This window comes from Pantherophis guttatus, chromosome 4 (assembly GCF_059756535.1).
Source record: "Pantherophis guttatus breed Tessera chromosome 4, ASM5975653v1, whole genome shotgun sequence".
Taxonomy (NCBI): Eukaryota; Metazoa; Chordata; class Lepidosauria; order Squamata; family Colubridae; genus Pantherophis; species Pantherophis guttatus.
In genome coordinates, this window is record NC_142066.1 from 60,069,519 (window position 1) to 60,096,887 (window position 27,369).

General features: G+C 43.3%; 1 protein-coding gene across 8 annotated transcripts in view; it reads right to left on the reverse strand.

Moving 5' to 3' along the window:
* TANC2 (tetratricopeptide repeat, ankyrin repeat and coiled-coil containing 2) overlaps positions 1-27,369 on the reverse strand; it is a 376,797-nt gene that overhangs the window by 118,588 nt on the left and 230,840 nt on the right. For 7 of the 8 annotated variants that reach the window (XM_034416164.3, XM_034416167.3, XM_034416163.3 and 4 more), the window contains one exon: positions 22,688-22,798. The exons of the other annotated variant lie outside the window; for it this stretch is intronic. In XM_034416164.3, the coding sequence (XP_034272055.1) occupies positions 22,688-22,798 (111 nt within the window). The remainder of the gene's footprint in view (positions 1-22,687; positions 22,799-27,369) is intronic. 8 annotated transcript variants of the gene reach the window in all.

Here is a 27,369-nt window from a genome sequence, read left to right on the forward strand (position 1 = left end):
TTTCATTCTTTACTAAGTATCTTATTCAATCTGATTTGTTTTATCTCAAATTGTTATTATCAGATCAATCGGATTTTATTTTCTTGACAACAGTGAATTATTATTTCATAATTCTCACAGTATACTATATTAACTCTAACCCTTTTTAGATAGAATATATATATTGTATTGTATTCAGTAGTGGGATTCAGCCAGTTTGCAAAGGTTCGACTGAAAGGGTTGTTAACTTTGTGTGCAGTTCGGTGAACCAGCTGAATCACAATGTCCAGTCCTGCCTCGCAGCCCGCTCCTCTAACCACTCCCCGCCCCCCTTTAAGCAAGCGACATTGGCAAAACCCCAAGGCAGCTCTGACAAGGAGCCCGGAGGGAGGGACAGAAGCTACTAAATAGGCAGCCAAGCTAAGTGTCTGAAGGACCCCATCCATCACCGGGAGTCCAGGCGCCTCAGCAGGCGGCAAGAGAGCCCTCAGTTGGGTTCCTTGGCAGATGAGGGTTTCATGGGGGGCCGATCTAGCACCTGGAGCCACCTCTGCCCTAAGGAGGCTGTGGGTATAGTTGGGGATCCTGCAAAGAGGGGTTCATGATCCATGAGTTGCTGCTGGTGCTGCGTGGCTACGTGAGCGGCCTCTTTGTGGGCCTGCAAGTGGGCGCGGCGATGAGACATAAGTGCCCTTCCTCCTCCTCTCCTGCAGTTGTCCACAAAGCTACCATCATTCCTGCACCTGAGCAAGGCCACCCTCCTGGCTCGCATCTGCTGCCTGGGCGCACTCTATATCTGCCTGCACGAGTTCATCGAGCAGCTCACTGAGCACACCCAGCCACTGCTGCCACTTCCTGGCCTGAATGGTGGACTGTGGCACCGGGTAAGCTCAGAGACACACCCAGAGAGAGGGATGAATGGGTGACTGGGCATGTGGCTGACAGTTGGCTTCCAGCACTGGAGAGGGCGGGGAAGGGAAAGGGCTTGGCTGCCATTGCCTTTCATTGGGAAACCTGGAGGAAGATGGGGCTCCTCTTGCCATCTCTTCTCACCTCACTGGGCATGGCAAGGCTTCCTGCCCCTCACTTAGCCACCTGTCACCCTTTATCGATGCAATTTGGGGGTGGCAGGTGGGGAGGAGGGGACGGGGGAGAAAAGGTATTCCCAACTCCCGGGCCGACTGGCTTCTTCTTGGGAGCTCTTTGTCTGCCTTTCAGCAACAACCATCAAAAACAAGGTTTTTTTGGACAGAAGAGCTTGCCCTACCCACCATCACCCAGATGCCCTCACTTCCCCCAAGCATTTCTTTGCCTACCTAATTTCCAGCTCAGTCTCATTTCTCACCATCGTGTGCAGGGAAACAAAAGTTTGTGGGACTAAAAATACAAAAGTTCAATCAATCAATTTCAACTTCTCATGAAAAAAAATAACTTTGCGAAGTTGGAATTGATTGATTGAACTTTTATTAGTCCCAAAAACTTGTTTCCCTGCGCACGATGGTGAGAAATGTGACAGAGAAATGCGATGGAACTGGAAATCAAGTAGGCAAAGAAATGCTTAGAGGAAGCGAGGGCATCTGGACGCCAGGCGCTGAAAGGCGTCCCTCTCCAGCAGTTGTCCAGGCCCGCTGGAGGGAAAGCTAGCATCTACTGGCACTTAAACGTGGCAGCATTCCACGTGAAGTGATTGAAGATTTGAAGATAAAACTTGAGATTAGTATTAATTACTTGAAAGTTACTTGTTCATAGGGATATTGTTGATATTCATTAGGGTTATTATTTTATCTATATTTTAAAAACTTGTAAAAAAAATCAATATATAATACTACATCAGTAGAAGTTGCCAATAGAAGAGAATACTGTAGCAGCAAAAGCAGAAGAATAGCAGAATCTTTCAGAAAACAGCTGAAAATAGATCAGTTCTTTAAAAAAACCTTCTCTGTCTGCATTGTATTCTCTTTGTACACAGCCTACATGAGGTTTCCAAGCAACTAGTCAAAGTTCAGAGCTGCAGCTAAATAAAGCTTTAATGAGATTCTTACATCTGCAATAGCCTGAAGCTGTTCAAGATACTAAAGGACTTAATTGATAAACAATAGATTTAGAGCACTTGTTGCAGTAAGTCAGGGAAAAAGTATTTTATTTCTAATAATGTCATTAAATTAGTAGGTAAACATAATTTTCAAACTCTATAATTTAAAATCATATAAAAAATGGGGAAATGATTTCATACTATAGAAATCACCGATCACTTTCTTTGATGGGACATTAAAGAAAAAGGGGAAAACAAAAACATATCGCATTATATTTTTATTTGTTATTTATTTATAGTCTAATTTTATTATTTTTACAAATAACTCAAGATGGCAAACATATCCAACATACCTTCCTCGTCCTATTTTTCCCACAACAACAACCTTGTGAGGTGAGGTTGGACTGAAAGTCACCCAGGTGGGTTTTATCCTTAAGGTGGGATTAAACCTCACAGTCTCCCGGTTTCTAGCCTGGAACTTCAATCACTAGTTCAAAATGGATATATAATTATGTTACTTACATCTTCATATGTTTCTGTATGAATCCCGGTAATTGCACAAATTATACACTACATCTGACTTGGACAACTATTATGAAACATTTAATACCATGAAAAAGTCTGACCATTCTCTGATGACAGTGAGAAAGAACAGTAGAATCAGAAGCCACCTGTTAAAATTCCTTCTCTCAACATAGAAGCAAGGAAAGCTTCTACAAAAAAAGAAACCTGAGCTGGAATGTCAAAAACACAAGTATATCAGATAAAAGACTTACCGTCAAAGACCAGAATTCCAGTTAAATGAAAAAAATGCAAAAATAAAAAGCCAAAAATAAACTGTAATAACTAAATAATCAATACAAAAATTAAACTAAGTTTAAAAAAAAATAAAACAAAATTTGGCAATATTCAAACTAAATAATATTGCTCAATTAATAGTAGTGGTATATAAAATAGATCTGAAATGCTCATTTAAAGGAATATAAAATTGGCAAAGAAAAATGTATTGATTGTATTTTCAACCACTTCATCACAAGTCCTAGGAGTAAGGAATTTTCCTAAACTTTCCTTCAAAAACAATTGTTAAAAGTGTTGCAGTGTATTAGAGCTAATGCTCTCCAAAATTTAGTATGGTAATATTGAAAAATAGCTTATAAGGTGATCTGACCTAGTCAGAATAAAAATAATATATTGATATTAAGATATAGCCTTGCTCAACTCCTGTATGCAATAACTAACCTCAAAGAGCACCGACAACCTCCACAACTCCTGTACAGATAGAAATTACTGTATATTGCACTTAATTTTTAATCTTCAATTTTCATAAAGTTTATTTATTATTAACAAAAGCATGAATCCATCTACAGTAGAATTTTTAAGTTTGTACCATTTCCTACATCTAGAAAAAAAAATGCAAATCTAAATTCAATAAAAGAAGCATATCCAGCAGATTCAGTTTCAATTAGATTAGGGCATTGATTTGATCTATAATCAAACATCCAGCTCTAAAGTTTAACTAGCTATTTATGTTTTGAACTAACCCAAGTTTACTATAAAGATGTTAAACATAATATTTTCATAAAGTATTTAAAAGACTTAGTGTCTATAATGAACAGGTAAATCCAATGGTGGATTCAAATAATTTAACAACTGGTTCTCTGCCCTAATGACTGGCTGGATAGGTATGGCTGGGTGATCATGTGGCTGAGAGGGTGTGGCCAGGTATGGGCACGACGCGGGACTTGTGTGGTGCTAAGGCAGGACTTCCCTGAGACCCTCACTCACTCATTATACAGGGAATCCTCCTGTTACAAATGTAACAGAGCCTGCCAATTACTGTATTTTTCAGTGTATAAGGCACACCTTTTTATCCCAAAAAAGGGGGTGAAAATCTGGGTGCATCTTATATGCCAAATGTATAGCCCCGCCCACCCGCTGCCACCCACCCGCCGGCCATTTTCGGCCAGTTCCAGGCAGCAGGGATCTGGGTCGGGGCACAGCCTGAGGAACAACCCTCCCTCTTCGGGACGGTGGGGGGGGGCGAATCTGCCCAGCAGCTTCAGGGAACAAGGCGGGTGCCATGATTTGCTGCTGGTCACCCCTCTGGCTGCGCTGACTTCACTCCCCAGCAATGTGAGGAGCTGCCGCCGTCGCTGCCTAAGCCCTCTCTGCGCCCAGGAGCCAAGCCGAACTGAATGGGAGCCCCTAAAGGGAAACGTTCCTCCTTTCCAGCCATCGCTGCCCTGATTCCCCAATGCAATTCTCAAGAGTCGCGCTTCAGGTGGCGGCCAGTTCCCTTGCAATGTGCAGCAGGGAACTGGGAAGTGCTTTGGATTCGGGGAGGAGATTGTAGCGCTGCTACAGTGTTTTTCTGCATATTGCAGAGCTGCACGCCCCCGTCCTCCTTCTCAGCAGACTCAACTTCTCTTTCCTCCTGGCCAGATCTGCTGCCTGAAACACGGTACACTTTTTTTTGTCTCTGTATCCTCCATGTTTGGAATCAGGAAGGGGATCGCAGGTCTGCCGCCCGAACCCGCGATCCCCTTCCCGATTCCAAACATGGGGTGTGCAGCTTGGCTCCTCACAGAGAGGGCGTAGGCAGCGGCCTCTCCTCACATTGTTGGGGAGTGAAATCAGCGCGGCCAGAGGGATGACCAACTGCAAATCATGGCACCCGCCTTGTTCCCCGAAGCTGCAGGGCAGATTCCCCCCCCGCCAACCATCCCAAAGAGTTTTGTTCCTCAGGCTGTGCTCTGTCCCTCCCCCCCAGAGCATGTGAGGGGTCTCTTTGGGGGAAAGTGAGTAGTCCCTTCACCTCTCGCTTGCAGGAGGAGGAGGAGGAGGGCTGCGCCACCTTAAATGCTGGTAGGCAGAGGTAAAATACTTTTTTCCTTTTTTCCTCCCCCAAAATTAAGGTGCGTCTTATACTCCAGTGCGTCTTATACACTGAAAAATATGGTTCATTTGTAACCTGGGGATTCATTTGATTGAATCACGTTAAATGAACGTGATCACTCCCTGCTTTCCCCAATGCATTTATTAATTGAATGCACAGGTCTTTAAATGCATATGAGGTATCTCAGGCTGGGGAACAGCATGTAAGGCCTAGTGCTGGAGCAGACCATCCAAGGCCTCCTCCAATCCACTGAGATATCTCATGCTCCCTGTGGTCCCCACAATTGCTTCCCCCATCCCATCCTGCCCGGCTGGGTCTCTACAGACTGGGCCTGCTTTGCTAGCATCTCAGATTCCACTTAGTCCTCCCCACCCCATTTCCCATGGATTACTTACTTTTTTTTCTTTTTTCTTTTTTGCTATAAATGTATATTTTTTACTAATATCTATTCTGTTAATATAACTAAATAAGCCTGAATAAATATAACTAAATAATTCTGTTCATAAACTAAATTATACACTTGAAGCATTGTGAAATGCAATCTGATCAGAAACAAGAAATTTGACAAGCCTAATGTACAATGCTTGATAGTAGCATTATAAAAAGACTTTCCCATGAAATGTTTAAACACTCAGAATTTTTAAATCTGGCAATCTTATGTCAAAAAATGAATACCTTTGAAACAATGAATCCTGTGACATGGATTTCAAGAACTACAAGAAGACAAAACTACATCAGTTGTTCAGTGAAGTCTCATTCTAACATTAGCAAAAGGTTTCTCACAGACTCTCAAGCAAATATAAAAACTTGTTGGATTTGTGATTATTCCCCCCTATATTGGAAACTGTTCTTCTGCTAATGGAAGCAGCTATCTGTTAACATAGATACTTTCTAAAATTTTAGCAAGTATCAGTATATATTTTGGAAACAGTAATAGCTGTATTTTAAAATCATTGTACTAGCTTTTTACTGTGGTAATAAGACCACTTTAGTGACCATTCATTATATAGCTGTAGGGATTTTTCTCCCTTAAGAATTCTGTTGCCTTTTTTTCTGCTTCCTTTATGTTGTTCTAAATAGACAAATTATTAAGAAAAATCAGTTAAGGAGTAGAGCTTTAGAGGATGGTGAGAGAGGAACTACTTTGATGAAACGGGGCGTTGGTCTTACTTGATACGTACCTTCTCGTTGGGTGGAGACAGCAGCCAGGAATGGGTGCTCTCGCCTGTTCAGCTTGAAGGACTTAGTCTGTAGCAAGATTAAGCTCCGCCCTTGTTGCTAGGAATATCCAGCTTTTGATGAAGACGATTAACAGACTCGATGTCTCGGGAGAAAGAAAGGTTAACAAGAAGACCAGACATGCAAAGGGTGGGGCTGGCTGCTGTCTCCACCCAACAAGAAAGTGCGTATCAGGTAAGACCAACACCCCTTCTCCATTGTGGGTGGAGACAGCAGCCAGGAATGGGACATACCAAAGCTTAGTGTCCCAACTATGGGCGGGCCCCACTCTGTAGCAGAGTGAACTCGCTGTAGAAACCTGTTTCCAAATGCCGCCTCCACCGAGGCAAATAGTACCTTATACTATTTAGTTAGCTTATAGTACCTAACAAAGGACAAAGAAGACATCCATGTCCCTGCCCTGCAGATCTCATTCAAGGACACCTGCATGGGCCAGGCCACAGAAGTAGCTACACTGCGCGTGGAATGCACTGTCAGATGTGATGGCCGAGGCAAAGAATGCAGTTCATACGCCTTGGAGATCGTCTGCTGAATCCATCTGCCAATGGTGGAGGACACCTTGAGACCTAAAGACACTGGAATAAAGGAAACAAACAAGGATTCTGTCCTGCGGAAGTCAGCAGTCCTTTTGAGATAAATATGAACATCCAATGTATGCCAGTGCCGTTCTAAAGGGTGAGCTGGATGCGGGCAAAACTTTGGGAGGACCAGATCCTGCATGCAATGGAAAGTCGTATTGACCTTCGGGATGAAGGAGGGGTCCATACAAAGGACCACACAGTCAGAGTGAAAAATGCAAAGGTCACTTCGTACAGAAAGGGCGGCAATCTCTGAAATCTGCCTGGTGAAGGTAATTGCCACCAAAAAGGTGACTTTGCATGACAGCAGATGGAGGCTGGCAGTCCTTAAGGGTTTGTACGGGGCTCCTGTAAGGGAGTTCAAAACAATGGACAGATCCCAGGTGAGATATCTGTGTACCACAGGGGGACATTAGTTAGTGGCTCCCCGCAGGAACCTATTTTTAAGAGGGTGTTGGGACAAGGAGGTAAGGGACCCACAAGTGAGGACCGTAGAGATAGCCATCACCTGCCTCCGAAGCATATTGGGGGAACGCCTCCTCTCGCGTCTGTCCTGGAGTAAAATCAGGACGTGGACAATTAGGCCTGAAGGACAGAAACCCCCATACGGTCACATCAATCACAAAAGGCCCGCCAAGTGGCCGAATAAATGCGATCCATGAACGGTCTCCGAGATGCTTGGATGGTCCAGATAACCCTGGAGGGGATGTTGTCCCTACTCAGAGCACACCGCTCAAGTGCCAGGCGCTCAGTTGGAGCCACCGAAGGTCTGGGTGGACCAATGCCCCCTGGCTGAGCGAGGCCACACTCTGAGGGATCCTCCAGAGGGGGCCACCAACAATGATTTAAGGTCGGCGAACCAAGGCCGCCGGGGCCAGTGTGGCGCCAGAAGAATGACCTCCGCCCACTCCTCCAGTATCTTCTGTACCACTCTTGGAATGAGTGGCAGTGGGGGAAAGGCATAAAGAAGCCCTTTTGGCCAATGACTGCGAACAGCGTCCACTCCCTCCACCTGAGGAGCTGGAAACCGAGCGTAGAAGCAGGAGAGCTAGGCATTCTCTGGGGTAGCGAAGAGATCCACCTCTGGGAGGCCAAAGAGTTTGACAGGTCTTGGAAGATGGAAGGATGCAGGCGCCATCCGCGTGGTCGATAGTCTGGCAGCTGAGCCAGTCCACTTGCACGTTGGATGTCCCCGAGATGTGCTCCGCTGCCAAGGAACACAGGTGATGCTCCGCCCAGAGACCCAGTCTGGAAGCCTCCAACATCAGACCCGTGGATCTGGTGCCCCCCGGCGGTTTATGTGGGCCTTCATGGCCACATTGTTGGTAAGGACTAACACATGTTGGCTCGTGACCAGTCGGCGGAAGTGTCTGACGACCAAATAGACTGCACGCAGCTTCAGCCAATTTATGTTCCGGCGTTGATCGCGGGCTGACCATAATCCTTGAGCAACCTGCGTCTGAAGATGTGCCCCACAACCGGAAAGGCTGGCGTCCGTCATCAATACCAGACGGCGAGGCTTGTGGAAGAGCCACCCTTTGGAAATGGCTGGAGACCTCCACCAAGTTAGGGACCTTCTGACGCTGGGGGGAACCCGGACCCTGGCTTGAGAATTGCCTTTGCCCGCCTTCTGAAAGGGCAAGAGAAACCATTGAAGGCGAGCCCACAGGGTAATGTGGATGGCTGAAACCATCTTACCCAGTAAGGTAGACAGCAAAGCCAAGGGAACTTTACACTCCTTCTGAACTTTACCTACAAGTTCTTTAAGGCTGACCTGTCGCTCCTGAGAGAGATAGACTTTACCCTCTAGGGAATCTATCACTGCCCCCAGATGCAGAATACGTGTTGACGGGATCTTTTGACTTTTCGCTATATTAATAGAGAAGCCATGCTCTCGGAGACAATGCATAGTTATGTGAAGATCCTCTAAGGAAAGCTGTTCAGAAGAGGACTGAATTAAAATATTTTATTATTATTTTTTTATTTAATTTGTATACCGCCCTTCTCCAACAGGACTCAGGGCGGTGAACAGCCATGGTAAAACATAACATATAAAATTTAAAAGCAATTTAAAAACATTAAATAATTTGGCTATCCAATTAAAACAACCCGGGTTAAAACCAATTACAAATTAAAAATTGAAGGGATGGGATCAAGCCAGCCCGGCTAGGTGAAAAAGATGTGTTTTCAGGGCCTGACGAAAAGTCCGGAGGTCTGGTATCGTGCGTATCTCTGGGCGCAGGTTGTTCCAGAGGGCAGGTGCCGCCACAGAGAAGGCTTTCCCCCTGGGGGTCGCCAGCCGACATTGTCTGGCCGACGGCACCCTGAGGAGTCCCTCTCTGTGGGAGCATACTGGCCGGTGGGAGGCTATTGGCGGCAGAAGGCGGTCTCATAAATACCCCAGCTCTAAGCCATGGAGCGCTTTAAAGGTGGTCACCAACACCTTGAAGCGCACCCTGAAGACCACAGGAAGCCAGTGCTGCTCGCGCAGGAGAGGTGTCACATGGGAGCGCCCCATCGCTCCCATAATCCCCCGCGTGGCGACATTCTGGACCAACTCCCCCAAGGGGAGCCCCATGAAGAGAGCATTGCAGTAGTCCAGGCGGGAAGTGACGAGTGCTTGAGTGACCGTGCGTAGGGAGTCCCGATCTAGAAAGGGACGCAACTGGTGTATCAGGCGGATCTGATAAAAAGCTCCCCTGGCCACGGCCGTCATATGCTCTTCTAAAGACAGCCGTGTATCCAGGAGGACGCCCAAGTTGCGAACCCTTTCTGTGAGGGCCAATGATTCGCCCCCAATAACCAGCGATGGCACCAGCTGGCTATATCAGGACGCTGGAAGCCACAGCCACTCGGTCTTGGAAGGGTTGAGTCGGAGCCTGTTTCTCCCCATCCAGACCCGCACAGCCTACAGGCATCAGGACATCACTTCAAGGGCATCGTTGGGGTGGCCTAGGGTAGAGAGGTACAGCTGAGTATCATCAACGTACTGATGGTACTCCACCCCAAAGCCACGGATGATCTCACCCAGTGACTTCACATAAATGTTGAACAGAAGGGGTGAGAGGACCGACCCTTGCGGCACCCCACAGACAAGGCGCCTCGGGGTCGACTGCTGCCCCCCTGTCAACACAGATTGCGACCGGTCAGAGAGGTAGGAGGAGAACCACCGCAAAACGGTGGCCCCCACTCCCAACCCCTCCAGCCGGCGCAACATGATACCATGGTTGATGGTATCAAAAGCCGCTGAGAGATCTAACAGGACCAAAATAGAGGAGCAACCCCTATCCCGAGCCCTCCAGAGATCATCCACCAACGCGACCAATGCCGTTTCGGTGCTGTGCCCAGGCCTGAAACTGGCCTGGAGCGGATCTAGATAGATAGTTTCATTCAGGTACTGTGGAAGCCGCCGCGCCACCACACTCTCAACAACCTTCGCAATAAAGTGAAGGTTGGAGACTGGACGATAGTTAGCCAAAACAGCCGGATCCAGAGAGGGCTTCTTCAGGAGGGGCCTCACCACCACCTCTTTCAAGGCGGCCGGCAGGACACCCTTGCTCAAGGAAGCGTTAATAATCCTCTGGAGCCAGCCTCGTGTAACCTCCCGGGAAGCCAGCACCAACCAGGAGGGACATGGGTCCAATAAACATGTGGTCGCGTTCAGCCGTCCCAGAATCCTGTCCATGTCCTCAGGAGCCACAGGATCGAACTCCTCCCAGATAACACTCTCAAGACCTGCCTCAGTCATCCCATCTGGACTCACCCAGTCAGAGGCCAGACCTTCCCGAATCAGAGCGATCTTGTCATGCAGATACTGCACAAAATCCTCAGCTCGACCTTGCAAGGGATCATCCCGCACTCTCTGATGGAGGAGGGAGCGGGTCACCCTAAACAGGGCAGCTGGGCGATTATCTGATGACGCAATAAGGGCGGCAAAATAGCTAGATTTTGCCGCTTTTATCGCCACTAGGTAGGTCTTAATATGAGACCTCACCAGCGTTCGGTCAGATTCGGAACAGCTGGTCCTCCAACTACTCTCCAGGCGTCTTTTCCGGCGCTTCATCTCCCTCAGCTCCTCGGAGAACCAAGGAGCTAGGTGAGTTCAGCACCGGGTCAGAGGCCGCAAAGGCACAACGCGGTCCAAAGCCCCGGCAGCCGCACTGTCCCAGGCGGCCACCAGGACTTCAGCCGAGTCATGAGCCAGAGTCTCAGGAATTGGCCCAAGCTCCATCTGGAACTTGTCAGGATCCATCAGGCGCCTGGGGCGAAACCACCTAGTCGGTCCCGCCTCCCTGCGGCGGGGTGCAGCGGTTAGAAAGTCAAGTCGAAGGAGTGAGTGGTCAGACCATGACAAGGGTTTGATAACTATATCCCCTGTATCAAAACCACTCAACCACTGACCAGAGATAAAAACTAAGTCCAGAGTGTGTCCACCCGAGTGAGTAGTGCCATGAATTAACTGAGTCAGGTCCATGGCCACCATGGAAGCCATGAACTCCTGAGCCACCTCAGACGTTTCACCGATGGATGGCAGGTTGAAATCCCCCATGACCAAAAGTCTGGGGGTATCAACCACCATCTCGGCTATGACGTTAAGCAGCTCAGGCAGGGTCATTGCCACGCGGCCGGGAGCCAGGTACGTGATCAACAAACCCATCTGCACTCCACGGCTCCACTTCACAAGAAGGGACTCACATCTGGCTATCTGTGGAACAGTGGTCTCCCTCGGATCAAGACCTTCCTTTATGATAACCGCCACCCCCCCGTCCCTGCCCTGAGCTCTCGGCTGGTGGAATGCGCGGAAGCCTGGTGGGCACATGTCTATGAGGGGAACTCCCCACTCCTGGCTCAACCAGGTCTCCGTAATGCCTGCCAGGTCCGCTCCCCCCTCCTGAATAAGATCACAGATGAGGGGGGCTTTATTTACCACAGACTTGGCATTGCACAACAACAGCCAAAGGCTCGGGCCCTGAGAGTCTGAACAGCCCGGGGAACGAGAGGGGCTATGGGGACCGGGGCATGCTACCGCTCGAAGGTAGCGAGTGCGTGCCCCCACCACGTGATATGGTCCCCTGCTCCTGCCGTATCTGCCCCTCCCATTCAGTGTAGTGATGGTAAAGCCCTTAGCAGAATGAACACTAATGCCCCCCTTACCCCCGGAAACCGCACCCTCCGTGTCCCGACTGACAGCTGAGCCAGATCCCTCTCCCCGTGGGTTAACCCCCAAACCCATACAACCCTCCCGCCCCTTAAAACCCCTTAAAAATCTGTCTAAAAATTTCCCCAGAAAACCCCTCAATCCCTTTTTGCAGCATGCCACCTCTCAGGGTGCCAAAGCCCGACATAAAGGTAGGCCCTCGATAGAGTGGAGGGCCACACCTGCGAGAGGGGGGAGTCTCGCAGAACAAGAAGCTCCGCTGGCGAATACATCTGAATAATCGGGGGACACCCATGGCCAGGGGGTCAATCAAGTTGTTCCAAAATCCGGAAAAGGGATATCCAATCATGTCCAAGTCAATAACTCCACTGCTCTCTCACAGCAGTGGATGGAGTCTTAAGCCATTTCGTGGCCAGATGTCAACACCAGCTGGCCTCTCACAAAAGCTGGGAAGGGCCAAGAACCGCAGTCAAATATCATCCAAGTAACATTGGACACGGACAGGGATGGCCCGAAGATGAGCTGCCAAGGTGGCTAGTACCTTACTAAAGGCACGGGGAGCAGAAGACAGTTCAAATAGTAAGGGACAGCACTGATAATGCGTATTGGCATAATGAAACCGCAGATATTTGCAATGTGGGGAAAAAATGGGGATATGTAAATAAGCCTCAATGAGGTCAATAGAAATGAGGAAGTCGCCCTTCTGGATGCCAGCCAAAATAGATTGAAGAGACTACATTTTGAACTGATTATAAACAATATAGCGGTTCAGTCTTTTAAGGTCCAGAATCAGTCTCCACCCATTTGAGGATTTGGGGACCAGAAAGAGCAAGGAATAGAACCTTTGGCCCATCTGATCCTATGGCACCTGCTGGATGGCTCGATTGTCCAGTAGGTGTTTCACGGCCAAATCCATGAGGGCCTTTTTGTGCCCGTCTTTAGAAACGGGGCAGTGAACAAAGAAACTCGGAGGGGTGGTGGGAAATTCAAGGGATAGACCAGATCTTACTATATCCCTGACCCAAGAGTCCGACGTGAGAATGTCCCATGGTCAGCAAATAGAGCTAGCCTGCCGCCGATGAGACCATCAGACATGCAGCTATCGTTGGCGACAGAAAGAACAGCTTCCTCCCCCTCAAAAGGGCCGCTTGCCAGGGAGTGTTCTACCTCTGTATGACCTGTCTTGGGTCCCCCGCTGTCTAGGTATGAAGGACCCCTGAGAACGGGAAGATCCAGCACCCCAATCAGATCCCCTCACAGGAGGCCTGCAAAAAAAGGGAGTGTTGCGTTGCGAAGAAGGCAATATTTTGTGTTTATCTTTTGACTCTACGAGGAAAGGTTCCAAGGAAGAGCCAAACAATTTGCCCCCTGTAAAGGGGGAAGACGCCAGACGCCACTTGTGATGGGCATCCGCCTGCCAATGTTGAAGGCAAACAAGCCAGCACACTGCCACCGTTGAAGCCATAGACTTCGAAGCGAAGCGGGTAGAGTTGAGGGTGGTGTCTGCCGATAACTGGACTGCTGCGATGATTTTATTTAAATCTTGCTGCAGCCTCCAATTTGTTTTGGAATTGACTTAATCAGAGCAGTGTCACCTTGTTGAAGAAGGAGGCCATGGTGGCAGATTTAATCGCCCAAGCTGCCCCTAAGTGAGCACGTTGGAGAGTTTGGTCAGAATGGCGTTTCTTAGGACAAAGACCTTCGTCTGGTTTGCCCGGGATGGCAGTGTGAGGCAATAAGGCTGCAACAGGGGCATCAACCATGGGTAGTTGGAGCAGATTATCCATGTCAGGAGCCACATTAAAGAAACACTTGTCCAGGGAAGAAGGAACCAGAGCAGAGCCAGGTGACGACCACTGGCGTTGAATAACATCCAGGAAAAGTGGAGGAGCTGGAATAGAATCGACAGATTTAGTTGGCTCAGAGAGAAAAGGGTTAAACAACCTTTGGGGCGTTGGAGGGACCTCTCCAGTAACCGGCGGGCCCAGTTGCACCGCTTGAGATGCTTTAAAGAGTAAGGATTTAAAAACTGCCGGAGGGAAAAGACTGGTAAAGGCCGGTTGTTCCAGCTCAAGGCCCTCGTCATCAGACAAGTCCGGTTCCGGGTGGTCGACCTCATCAAGAGTCGCTGGATGGGTCGTGTGCAAAAGAGCCGACAACTCTGATTCTGGATAGGATAGCAGATCATCCTGAATGTCCCTCCCAGGAGAAGCAGAAGGCACGGATCTCACAGAAGGAACTCCGCCGGGACGCAAATGACCAGGTTTCCATCTGTAGAGCCCTGGAAAAAATCTGTTGGATTATCAGGGAGCACATAGTCTCTATTGTGTGTGAGAGAGGATTCAGTCACCCCTGGAACTTGGCTTGGAGCGGTCTCCATAGACTCCACTAGAGGAGGAGGAGGTTTATGGGCCCCACAAACCTGCAGTGGACATAGAAATGGGACCGTCCCGGAGGGAAACCTGGTCAGGTGTCACCACAGAGGGAAGAACCTGGGGAAGCTCCTGCACAGGAAGGGTCTTACGCTTGCTGGCCTTATTGCAAATTTTCTGCAAGGCCTAGTCCCTGCGCCTCTCGTCCCTGGTGGCAACTGAGCTGTGGCTGCGACGGGTATGATGAGAACGAGACTGTCTGTCCCCTGGAGGCATGTCCATGTTAGGGGCTTGAGTCGTTCCTGAACCCATGATCAAGGGCACCCTATCAGCCTGCCCAGTAGACTCGGCCTTCCAGCCATGTTTTGATTTAGAAAGTGCCTTAGGCATCCTTATTGTAAAAATGAAAGGCACTGGGCCTGTTAGGAACAAGGCAGGTCAAAGCCTATGGCAGACTGGTCCCCAAAATGGTTGCCAGCCAGTAGAAGAATTGCAAATGGCCACCTTAAATTCAAAGAAGACACTCAGGGCGCTTCTTTCTGGAGAAAGCTATCGGTGAAAAACCTCCAGTTCAATTAGCTGGGAAATCCCCAGCCCTAGATAGACAACAGAAACAAGGGTCCCCTTGGGTAAGCACAGAGGACAGCTGCAAGGCACAAATGTGCTATTAGAAAATTGAGCACAAAGTTCAAATGGTGGCTGTTATCAGATAATGGAGCGTGAAGCTCCTGATAGCCACAAAATGGTGCCCAACAGCCAGGCAGTGGAGCGAGAAGCTCCTGAATGGCCAAATGGCGCCCAACGGCCAGGCAATAGAGCGCGAAGCTCCTGATGCCCAAAATGCTCCTCAAGGCCAAAACAACAGCCAGGCAATGGAGCAAGAAGCTCCTGACGGCCAAACCCAATCCAAACGGCCAGAGAATGGAACGTGAAGCTCCTGAAGCTCAAACAGCGGTCATTAAGAATAACACGGCTGCCTCTGGGATTGTTGCCACCAAGCTGGGAATGCTTGTCGCGGAGGGCTGGCTCCTTCAATGTTTTAAGCAGGCGGGAGCGATGGGAGCTTAAGCTCCAACAGCTGGTCTTTGCGTCAGATGGCCTCCCGCAAGATGAAATAAGCAATGGCCATCCGCGCAGCCCTCAAGGGAGTGCGAAGCTCCTCACCAAATTCTCCGGCTTGCTACGTTCACCCCAAACCCCCAGGAGAAAAGCCTTCAAGGCGCTCCGAGACGCCTGCTAGTTCAACGGTTGAAATGGGAGGGGATATCCCCTCGCAGGCAGGCAAACCTGTAGGAAACAGAACTAGGTCCAATGAGGACAAGATTCCCAGTAACTCACAGTTCGATGAGAACAACAATAATCAAAGTCCAAATGTCAAAGACATCAATCAAGAAAAGTAAAAGGAAGGTGGGTAAGAGACCCAGCCTGAGACGTCTGTCCAGTCTGAAGGACTGAGAAAAAAGCTGGATATTCCTAGCAACAAGGGTGAGCTTAATTTTGCTACAGACTCAGTCCTTCAAGCTGATCAGGCGAGAACACCCATTCCTGGCTGCTGTCTCCACCCACAATGGAGAAAGATTGATTCTCAATGAATATTCACTTTGCTTTTATCAAAACAAAAATGTACAACTTGCTACAAAAAAGCAAAACATGGACATAAATGATTTAGTTGCAAATCAGGGACATTTTTAACATATAGTTCTTTTATATTTTTAAACATGACCTTAATAGGCTACATTCATGCTAACTTAATTACCTTTACTCTCCACTGAAAATAATGGAAATGTTAATCATGCTATTTACTTTATTACTTATTTTTTGTAGATCTTACTTTTTTTGAAGATCTCCAGAGGTCCAGAAGATGCTGACCCACTGGCAGAGAAGCCAAAGTGTTTTATTCAGATGATGGTGAAGCTGTAAGAACATGAAATCTAAGGAAAACATTTTCACCAGCTTCTGAGTAAAAGACTTCAGCTGGGGCCATGTGGCCAGCAGGCCTAGGCCTGGGCCATAGCAGCCTCCTGCTTCAGGGATTCAGGCAGCAACAGTAGTCAATCAAAGGATAGGTTGCTTCCTTTGTCTCATCGGACTGAACTGCAAAGCTTTTGTTGCTTGGCTGCCATGCCCCAATCCCTGAAGCTGCTCATTCAAACTAGCCAGTCAGCAGTAAGCAGACTGGGCCCGAACTAAGTCTGACCAGACTGGGTAAAAACTAAGCCTTCAGGCCCTCATGGCAGAAAAGCCGAAATCTTTTATTCAGATGGGAAAAGCTATTTTCCTTACAATCTCACATTCTTATAGTTTCACCGGCTCCTAATCTTTGGATAAGGGGGTTTCTGAGTCAGGGAGGGGAGATGCGGCTCCCCTCAACCTGCAAGGTGGTCCCCCTTCACTTCACCACCCCTACAGGGTGGCTATGGCTTCAAATGAAGTCCCCAACAAGGAGAGCTCTATAACAGGCCATTTGCGTCGGCAAAGAGGCAAAGGAAGGCTCACTAGACAGGCAGGTAATTGGCCATGTGCGAGACAGTGGAGAATGGTGAAGGAAGGCTCGGCAGGTAGCTGGGCCACATGGGAGGCCAGGGTGAAGACAGGCAAGTGGGCTGGGCTGTGGGGACCACATGGTCAAGGCAAGGGAGCTAGCAAGCAAGGGAGCCAGAAAACAGCAGCTGCTATGCCATGGTCAAGGCAGGCGAGGCAAGATAAGGAGTGACTGGGAGGGGCGGGGCCAGCCAGTGGTGCGATTAGCCGGTTCTCCAAACTGTGCAAAAATTTAACAACCGGTTCGCCTGAACAGGGCTGAACCAGCTGAAGCCCACCTCTGGGTAAATCTCAACTGACTTTTTTTTTTTTTTTTTACAAATAGCACTATAATGACTCAGCTCCACTTTCTTAAAACCTGTACAGCACAATCTATGAAGGTAAATACAGATGCTAACACTGATTATTCCTGATGATTACTCACATCTGCAGTAGTGATAAAATGTTTACCCAGTTTAAATTGTTTCACCACCTCTGCTATTTCTAAATGTGTAACAGGGACCCAGCCTGGAAACAGACTGTCATCAAAGCTCCATAACAAACTCTTCTAGCTCTTCAACCTACATAATATACTCAAGTGATCCTCCCACATTTTTTCATTGGTATTAGAAAAAGCAAAGCGGTCTAGAAACTGGATGAGTAGTTCTCTCAGGAAAATTATTCAAACCTACATACATCGTCGACTTACAACCATTTGTTTAGTGACTGTTCAGTTGAAAAAAGTGATTTATGACCATTTTTAGGATCTTTGCAGCATCCCTGTGGTCCTGTAATCAGAATTCAGGTGCTTAGCAACTGACATGTATTTATGACAGTTGCAGCACCCCGGGGCCATGTGGTCACCTTTTGTTATCTTCTGACAAGGGAAGTCAATGGTGAAACCAGATTTACTTAATAACCGTGTTACCAGTATGGGGTTCCTCCCGGTTCGGCCTGGTTCTGCTGAGCCGGTAGCAGTGATGATATGACATCACCAAACCAGTTCTGCCCCCCTGTGTTATTCTTACCTTTTATTTGGCCCCACCCCCAATCTTTTGCTGCCTCCTGAGTCCCAGCTGATGGCTAGAGGGAAAAAAACTGTTTAAACTCTTACCGCGGGCTTCAAAGGGCCACCCTACAGCTGATCAGTGTTAAAAGAAAACAAATGAGTAGACCAGTGCCTACAAAAATACATGAGTAGATCAGTGCCTGCAAAAATAAATGGGTAGACCAGTGCTTGCAAAAATACATGAGATCAGTGCCTGCAAAAATAAATGGGTAGACCAGTGCCTGCAAAAATACATGAGTAGATCAGTGCCTGCAAAAATACATGAGTAGATTAGTGCCTGCAAAAATAAATAGGTAGACCAGTGCCTGCAAAAATACATGAGTAGATCAGTGCCTGCAAAAATAAATGGGTAGATCGGTACAGCTCTGCAAGCAGTTAAAAGCCTGGTAGACCAGTACCTCTGCTAAATCCTAAATAATTGTCACATGACCATCAAGCCACGCCCACAAAATAAGCCACCCCCAGAGAACCGATAGTAAAAAAATTTAGAACCCACCCCAGCGTGTTACTAATGTAACAACTGCAGTGATTCACTTAATAACTGTGCCAAGAAAGGTAATAAAATGGGGCAAAACTGGCTTATCTGTCTTGCTTAGCAATGGAAAATTTGTACTCAACTGTGGTCCTAAATTGAGGACTACCTGTATTTCTATATGGCAAATAAATGTGAACTTTGCATTCAATAACTGGTGTGCCCTCCTTAGACAGCAACAAGTACAACTAAATGTTTCTGATAACTGATCACTCCTGCACATAAGCTTGGAGAAATTTTAGCCCAATACAACACTTTTAGCTTTGGGATGTTGGTGGGCTTCTTCACATGAATTACCCGTTTCAAGTCCTTCCAAAAGATTTCAATAGGATTAAAATTAGGATTTTAACTTGGTCATTCCAAAACAATAATAAAAAATAAATGCACATACATACTAAATACATAAATAAGCCACATGCTAAGATGGGGAGGGCAAGGGAAGCATGGGGGGAGGGATCTGTTTAGTTAATCAATCACTTCCACTATGATGCTCTCCTACTGAAGCTCACAGTTGTATCAATGATGACAAATAGTTGTGATCTACCACATTTCACAGATTGGGTAAATTCTTATGCTGGAATGCAGTGTTTGTCTTTCACCAAACATAATGCTTTTCATTCAAACTCCAGAATTCTATTTTGGTGTCCATCTAGAGAATACTCTTCCAATAACTTTCTGGCTTATTCACTGTGTCTTTCACAACCTGACAATAGCAATGTTCTTTTTTAAGGGCAGCACCATTTCTTGGTCCATTCTCCCATTGTCTTTCCCACATACTATTAGTTCCTTAGATATTATCCTGAGGTTATTGGAGATCTCCTGGAATACCTTGCTCTTGGTCTGATTTTGATTGATTGATTGACTAGTCCTGGGAAGGTTTATCATACTGTTACTGTTGCCTCCATTTGTACAGTATCTGCCTGAAAGACGACTGGTAGAGTATAAACACTTTGACAATAATTTATAAGCTTTTCTAGCTTCGTGAGCATCAACAACTGTTTTCAGAGGTCCTCAGAAATCTCCTTTGTTAACTGTGCTGTAAAGATCAGACTTTGAAAGTGAATATCCAGAATTTTGTTTTTTTTAATGGCAGGTTCTCTCACATTCATACCTGACTATCATCTCATTGTTTGAAAACCTGGATTCTAACTTCCTCTTCAAATGAATTAATAATCGTAGAGGTTTACATACTTTTCCCACATACAAATATGTAGCTTTGAATCATTTTCCTCAATAAATAATTAAATACATAAGTCTAATGTTTTGACTTGTTTATCTAATTTGGTTCTCCTTAGGTAGTTTTAGGACTATTGTGGGAAACAGATTACATTTTAGGTCATATTTATGCAGAAATGTTGAAAATTCCAAATAGTTCACAAACTTTCAAGTACTACTGTAAATGGGACCTCACCACAAAATGCCATGATTATAACCTAGTTTGGGAAATTGAGAACATTTCCAGGAAGAAGGCAGTAACTGATGCCCTCTGTATTACTATGAAGAAGAATACATAGATGTGACTATACACGCACCACAACCTGGATTTACCTTGAGAGAATTTTCCCTTACTCTTATAGTTGTTGATTTTATTAATTTATTGCAAATGTGTACAGATAATCCTTGACTTACAACAGTTCATTTAGTGACTATTCAAAATTACAATGGCACTGAAAAAAATGACTTATGACCATTTTCACACTTACAACCATTGTAGCATCCCTACAGTCATGTGATCAAAATTTAGAAACTTGGCAATTGACTCATATTTATGGCGGCTGCAGTATCTCAGGATCATATAATCTTCTTTTGTAACCTTCTTTTTTAACAACCGTGTTACTATCTTAACTGCAGAAATTCACTTAACAACTGTGGCAAGAAAAGTCATAACATGGATCAAAACTCACTAAACTGTCTCATTTAACAAAATATATTTTAGGCTCAATTGTGGTCGTAAGTTAAGGACTACCTATATTTTTCAGATAGTCTAAAGCAAAAAACAAAGATTCAATCTAATGCATAATGATTCTTATCTGAAGAGTGAGCTATCTGGAAAAATGTGCTAAATCAGAGAGAAAATACGGCTCATATAAAAATTTGCAAACAAATACTATATTTGTATTCCCAGACCCACTGAAAGACCTTATTTTGGATTTAAACTTGAAGCATTGAAGTTCTTGATATGGTACTAAATTGTAGCTCAGTAATATTTAGAAAATCAGTAAAAGAAGGAATGAAAGGGAAAGCAAAATAGAACTACTGTCCTTCCTCATTGCTACAGGCTTTACCTAATTTATATCAAAATAAATTATTTTTGAATGATCTTCCTGTACTGTCAGGTAAGATACGAGACTGTATTCCAGTCAATGAATATCAATGGGAGATTAGGAAAATCTGGTTTCAATTTTCAGGGCTTCAGTATTGGAAGTTTAGAAATATACAAGCAGCTAAGGAAATAAACAATGCAGAACTGAATTGCTGGTATCTTTTTTTTCTGAACTCATATTCAAAAATTAAGCTCATAAGCATGGAAAGTAATGTTTCAAATATCAGAAATAGAAAACTATAGTTTGTCATTACAGAAATTAACCTCATATGCTCCTTACCCTTTCCTTTCAGCAAAAGGGAAGAAAACTGAATTAAAACAATACCCTATTAAACCAAATGTGATAAATTATGGTTTTAGCAAATCAAAATTTCAAACCAAGATAAAATTATCATTTGAAACTGTGGTTGTAGGGCAAATATGATTAGTACAAGCTAGCAAAAAAGTATGCCAGGATATAAATGATTTTTTTCTCAACTTTGAGAATCTTCATCTCCACCATTACAGATTATCATCTTTGTTGACAATAGTTGTATTCTAAATTCACAATAGTTGATTGCAGAAAAGCAAAGCTGTTGCTACAATTTTATTTTATTGCTATTTATTTGATTTACAACACATATTTTTAACGGTGAGAACTTCAGGACAGCATAACATATGTCACGGATATTATAAAATTAAATGTATTTAATTTTTTACAGAATAGTAAAGTGAATATTAAAGAAAATTTAATGGCAGCCACATCACATTTTGGGATAGCAAAAGAACAAGATTCTGAAGTTCCCTTAATCCTCTGACTAACTGAATACATAAATTTTCTATTTGTATTACATTGTTATTTTTCTTTTAGTTCTCTACTCCTCAAAAAACTAAGAAACTGCTTCAATTTGTTAAACCGGGAGAAGTTTATGAAAAACATAACAACTTTAGCGTTACTAATTTCTGTAGTTCAGAAACTGAAGCAAGGAAATGGTTAAATCACTTACACATGATAATAATCAAAATCCCCAAAAAGCTTCTGGAATTTGGTCCTTGTGTATCCTATTCTTGCAGATAGTTTCAGAAATCACAATATCAATATCGAGAGGTCCATGGTGCTCTCTAAGCTTGAGTCTTTTCTTGCAGATGTTTCATTACCCAAGCCAGATAACATCATCAGTGCTAGTAAATTGCTCTCAACCCCACTCTTTACTAGCACTAATGATATTACCTAGTTTGGGTAATGAAATGTCTACAAGAAAGCATTAAACATACTTCCTTTCAATCCTGAACTAAAATATTATCCTTTATTAACATCAGTATTGTACAATATAAGGTAAAGAATGGAAAACCACTCATGGATTCTTCAGTCAGAAGTCACAACCCTGTGATCTGTTTTATTTTTGTACTTCCCTTTACCTGAGTTTCTATTATCAATTGTTTGAAATATATTTGCTAAAAGGTATACGTTTATAAAATAAAATGACCAACACACAAACGCACATTCAGAGACTTATTTTGGAAACAATCAGGATTTTTAGTGTTACAAGTATGTTACAACCTCTTTTCTGACTAAGAATAAAATAAAACTGTTCCGGCTTTATTTTCAATATCAGTGTTTCATGCCTTAAGAAACTTGAGACACAAGTTTTAGGGAGTCCTTGTAATAATTCATAGTCTTCCAAAATACTATGTATCTGTGCATTAACTGAATAAATATCCATGGCCTTAGACTATCTAAGCAATATTGTTATTTGTGTAATAGTTCCAATTTTGAAGTTTTGAAATTTTGAGTTTTGAAGCTTTAATTTAAATCTGCAAAGTAACAAATATTAAGTTACAACTGTTTGTCAAAAATAAAACTGTTACATCTGACAATTTCTATCTGCAAGAAATAAAAACTGCCAGTTTTCAAGTTAAAAAAATGTGAGAAAGGCAAATCTTGCTGAAATAAAAAAAGACCCACTCTTCTCCTTTCAGAATGCATAGGAATTGTGCCCGCACGCTTACCAGGACAGTAGGCATCAAGATCCAGTTTTGGTGTTGAATTGAGTGTTGGTGAGCCAAGCTCAGATTCTGGAATTCGGGGGCTCTCAACAAATTTGGCTTTCCTTAATGGAGCTTAAGAGAAAAATAGAAAAAAAGGACATGAATGTAAATGAATGTGAATGTACAGCAATGGCATATGAAATCAGTTCAGCTCCACTTTCTATTTATTTTTTATGCCTAAAGAAGGAACTATCCATTTTATAGAAAAGATATGGCTTACATTAACAAATTTAAACTGCTGCAAATGCCTCTCACAATTTCTCAAAATATCTAGGTAAAGAATTATTCATATTTATTATGTTCAGTGAGCTTTCATTGTTAATATGTGCCAGAATTTCATTACATAAATGGTGCATTTTGTATAGCTATACTTTCTTTGGACCAATTATGCAAATAACACACAAACACACGTATGTATGTATGAAGAGAGAGAGAGAGAGAGAGAGAGAGAGAGAGAGAGAGAGAGAGAGAGAGAGAGAGAGAGAGAGAGAGAGAGAGAGAGAGAGTATTGTGTATTTGTGAGTGTGTATTTTTCCTATTTCTTACTGCCCATTTCCCTGAGATCAAATCTAATTTCTGTGATACTAATACCATCATCTCTTGGTGCAAATCCTACCTGACCATAAATATATCACCTAATCCAAATTCCACATCACAAAAGGCATACAGACTTGTGACTGCACAACTCCTAGCAACATAAGATCTAAAGTGGACAGAATACAAGTAGCAATAAGCAATAGCACTTAGACTTATGTACCACTTCACAGAGCTTTACAGCTCTTTCTAAGCAATTTACAGAGTCAGCATATTACCCCCAACAATCTGGGTCCTCATTTTACCAACCTTGGAAGGATGGAAGGCTGAGTCAACCTTGAGCCAGGCAGGATCAAACCCCTGGGAATCAGCAGAATTAGCCTAAACTATTGCATTCTAACTACTGCGCCACCATGGTTCTTTAGTAATCCTCAACTTCTGACCACAAATGAGCCCAAAATTTCCATTGCTATGCAAGTCTGTTATTAAGTGAGTTTTGCCCCATAAGTGTGAAAAACAGTCATAAATAACTTTTTTTTCAGTGCTGTTGCAATGTTGAACAGTCACTAAATGAATGGTTCTAACAATTACTTGTAATCTTTTTTCATTTTCTATTATTACTTTTTCTCTTCCTGACATATGTTACTCTTATTCTATTATCCTTTCCCTTTCCCTGCCAGCTCCCTGGACAAAGAGAGACATGGAGAGATGGAGTTTTGATTTTGCTGAGGTTTAAACTGCTTATTTAAAACTATGTTGTAAAAGTCCTAGAACTGAATGTTTCCTAATTTTAAATATGTTTAGAATTGCAGCACAAGTTACAACAAAATAGATAGAAAGGTTGCCAGAAAAAAGTGAGTAATTTTGCTTACTCACTGTAACCAATTTACCAATGTAAATTGGTTACAGATAACATTGGGTTTAGTATTTTTCTGTCACTTTTATTGTCCCACACCTTTTACTGTTGTGTTACTGTTGTCCTTTGAAGTATATTATTGATCCCTTTATTGGTAACATATGTTATTTTTCCTATTTTTAAAATATTTTATAAAGTCATTTATATTTTTTAATAGAAGCATAAATCCATCGATATTATCTAAGCCTATGAAAGGAAGGTGGGATAAAGGTGAATTTAAAAGAAAAATGTGATCATACTATAATAGTTTTAAGTAGTGATAAATATCCATTCTTTAATATTTATCTGTTAATCCAGACATTCCTGTAATAGATTCCTAAAACAATAATGCAGTTTATATTGCAGAGATTTGTAGCAGATTGTAATCAATCATCCTTTCATATTTTCAGGAAATAAGAGCATAATATGTCAATCTCTAGGAAGAGGGGCAGATAAATTCCTTAAAGTAACAAAGAGATGAAATAAAACTTATTTACTTACTTACTTACTTACTTACTTACTTACTTACTTCTTAGTTACTTACTTACTTATTTTTAGTTGATTTAATATTACTGCACATGTCACAGACATGACTTTGGGCAGCTTGTAATAAAAATAGAAACTAAATAAAATACATACAGTACAAAAAATAAAAGCACATAGCAGCTCAAACAGCAGAACAATCTCCAGGTCTCTTTACAACTAGATTAGGCCTATTAGTTGCTGAGGGTAGATCAAGATAGCAAATCTAGTCTCTGGGATGGAGGGTGGTGACAGAGAACTGCTGGATTACCAGAGAGTGATCTGACCATGACAGGGGAGAAGTTTTCAGCTCCCCAAGTCCAGAACTTCAGTTCAGAACTTCTTGCTACTGTTCTGACATATAAATCAGGTCAAACATATGACCACTATTATGCATTGAGCCCTGTATGACTTGGGATAGGTTTATGGCTGTCATGGTAGCCATCTCCAATTCCACATCCTGAGAAGGAATAGTTCATAAGTCTGGAAATTTCCATTGCCAGTCTATCCACAGAATCAAGCAGCTCAGACAGAAAGATTGCTACATACAAGGAGGCTGACATATTTGGCACAATAACAACAGTATCAATTGAACTCTAGAACACTTTTTAAATTAGCTAAGGGAGAGCTTGAAAAATGGATGGTATATAAATTTTAGTAAGTAAATAAATGGCACTTGAACTGGCAAATTTCAATCAAGATTCATGTTTTCTTTTATATTGCTCCCCAATTCAGATATTATTCTTCATAAAATCAACCATGATATTGCCAATAGGCTAAAAAGTTTAAATTGTATTAATAGCCAGCAAAAATTTACACTTCTCATCACTTATGTTCTTTTCTTGCCTGTGAAAGCATCTTGTCACACGTTATCATTAATACTCCATTAAATTTGTCTTGCCATTTTGAAAATATACACAATGCAGAATACTGAACTGTGCATATGTAAATCTCTGTATTTTGCAATGAAGTTTTCTAACTGATTGTGTTTCATTAATCAATCTTATTAAGGTTATTTAGACAACTGTTGTGAGGTGCAAGCATTTTATCAATATTATTACAGAGTAATCATGTTTAAGTGATTAATATACTTATGTGTTTGATGCATTACAAAAAGTTAGACAGCAGGAGCATGCAAGGCATTTGAAAGAGACGGTTTTCAAAGCACCTAGCTTGAATGAATATTTCTCTAAAGCATTAAAGCAGTAGAAGTAGTCCTCAACTTACAACAGTTCATTTAGTGACCATTCAAAGTTACAACAGCACTGAAAAAAGTGACCATTTTTCACTTTACGACATTATAGTATCCCCATAGTCATATGATCAAAATTTGGATGCTTGGTGACTGACTCATATTTATGATGGTTGCAGTGTCCAAGATCATGTGTTCACCTTCTGTGACCTTCTGACAAACAAAGTCAATGGGGGAAGCTAGACTCACTTAACAACCTGTTATTAATTTAACAACTGTAATGATTCACTTAACCACTGTGGCATAAAAGGTCATAAAATGGGGAAAATTCACTTAACAAATGTTTCACTTAGTAACAAAAATTTTGGGTTCAATTGTGCCGTAAGTCGAGGACCACCTTTAATATATTTCATAAAATCTGTGTGCTGTAGAAGGTTATCTATAAGTATGAGGGCACAGAATTTCAGCTCAGATTTTCAGGGGAGCAGTGTCTGTGAATACACACACAATTGGAAACATAAGAGAACAATTTTGAAAGCATCTGAGTAAACTTTCTGAAGAATGCAGTTGCTATAATGCTTTAAAAGCCATGCTTCCTTTATATCAAAGCCCTTTGCAAAGGATCTCTTTCAAATTCTTTACACAACCCTGTAAAAAGATGTGTGTACAACTGTTTACAGCATAGCTGTGCAAAACATTCTGAACTTGAAGCAATAATCCAAGTTTTCTAAATCTGGCATAAACACTCATTCCAAAATTCTAACCTGAACTCAGAAGTAATAGAGATGCCCTTTCATGTTTTTTCCATTATTTTTATGTTTCATGACTGGTTAGGGTTTTGTTGGCTTTAACACTCCACATCACTGAGATTTAGAGTGCATTTCCAATATAAATATAAATTATAAATAAATAAAAGGGGATTATTATCTGGAAGTTTCACTTTTGTTGTCTCTGGCAGAGTTCAAGGCAGTTGTAGGGTAGGGTGTGAGAAAATCAGTAAAGCATGTACACTGAATGTGACAAATGGATACCAAAAATATGTTTTACTATTGAGTATTGCAGCATGGAAAGAGACAATAATTTGCACAGCAAGAAGCTACAAGATAAAAGCGGAACATCGTATTTTTACTGTTGCTGTACCATAATATGGCTTGCACTGTATTGAATTTGTCACTGTTGCTTCTTCCCAAAATTTTCTATGGTACAACCATTGGGAATTAGGATTTAAAAACTCACTGGACAATATTGTACTGAACATATATAACATTCAGCACAACTACTATTCCACCTGCTTTCGTGGACATTGAGGTAACAGGGACCATATTAATAAATATTGAACTTTGCAACATTTCCTGGGTTGAAACACTTGACATACATTTGAGTTTTGTTCCATTGATACACAAGATATTCACAATGTTCACACAGAGGGCTGTTTCGTTTTTCATTCAGAAAAAAACCAAAAGTTATGCTTTGCTTTCTCTCTAAAGTTCAACAGAGAAA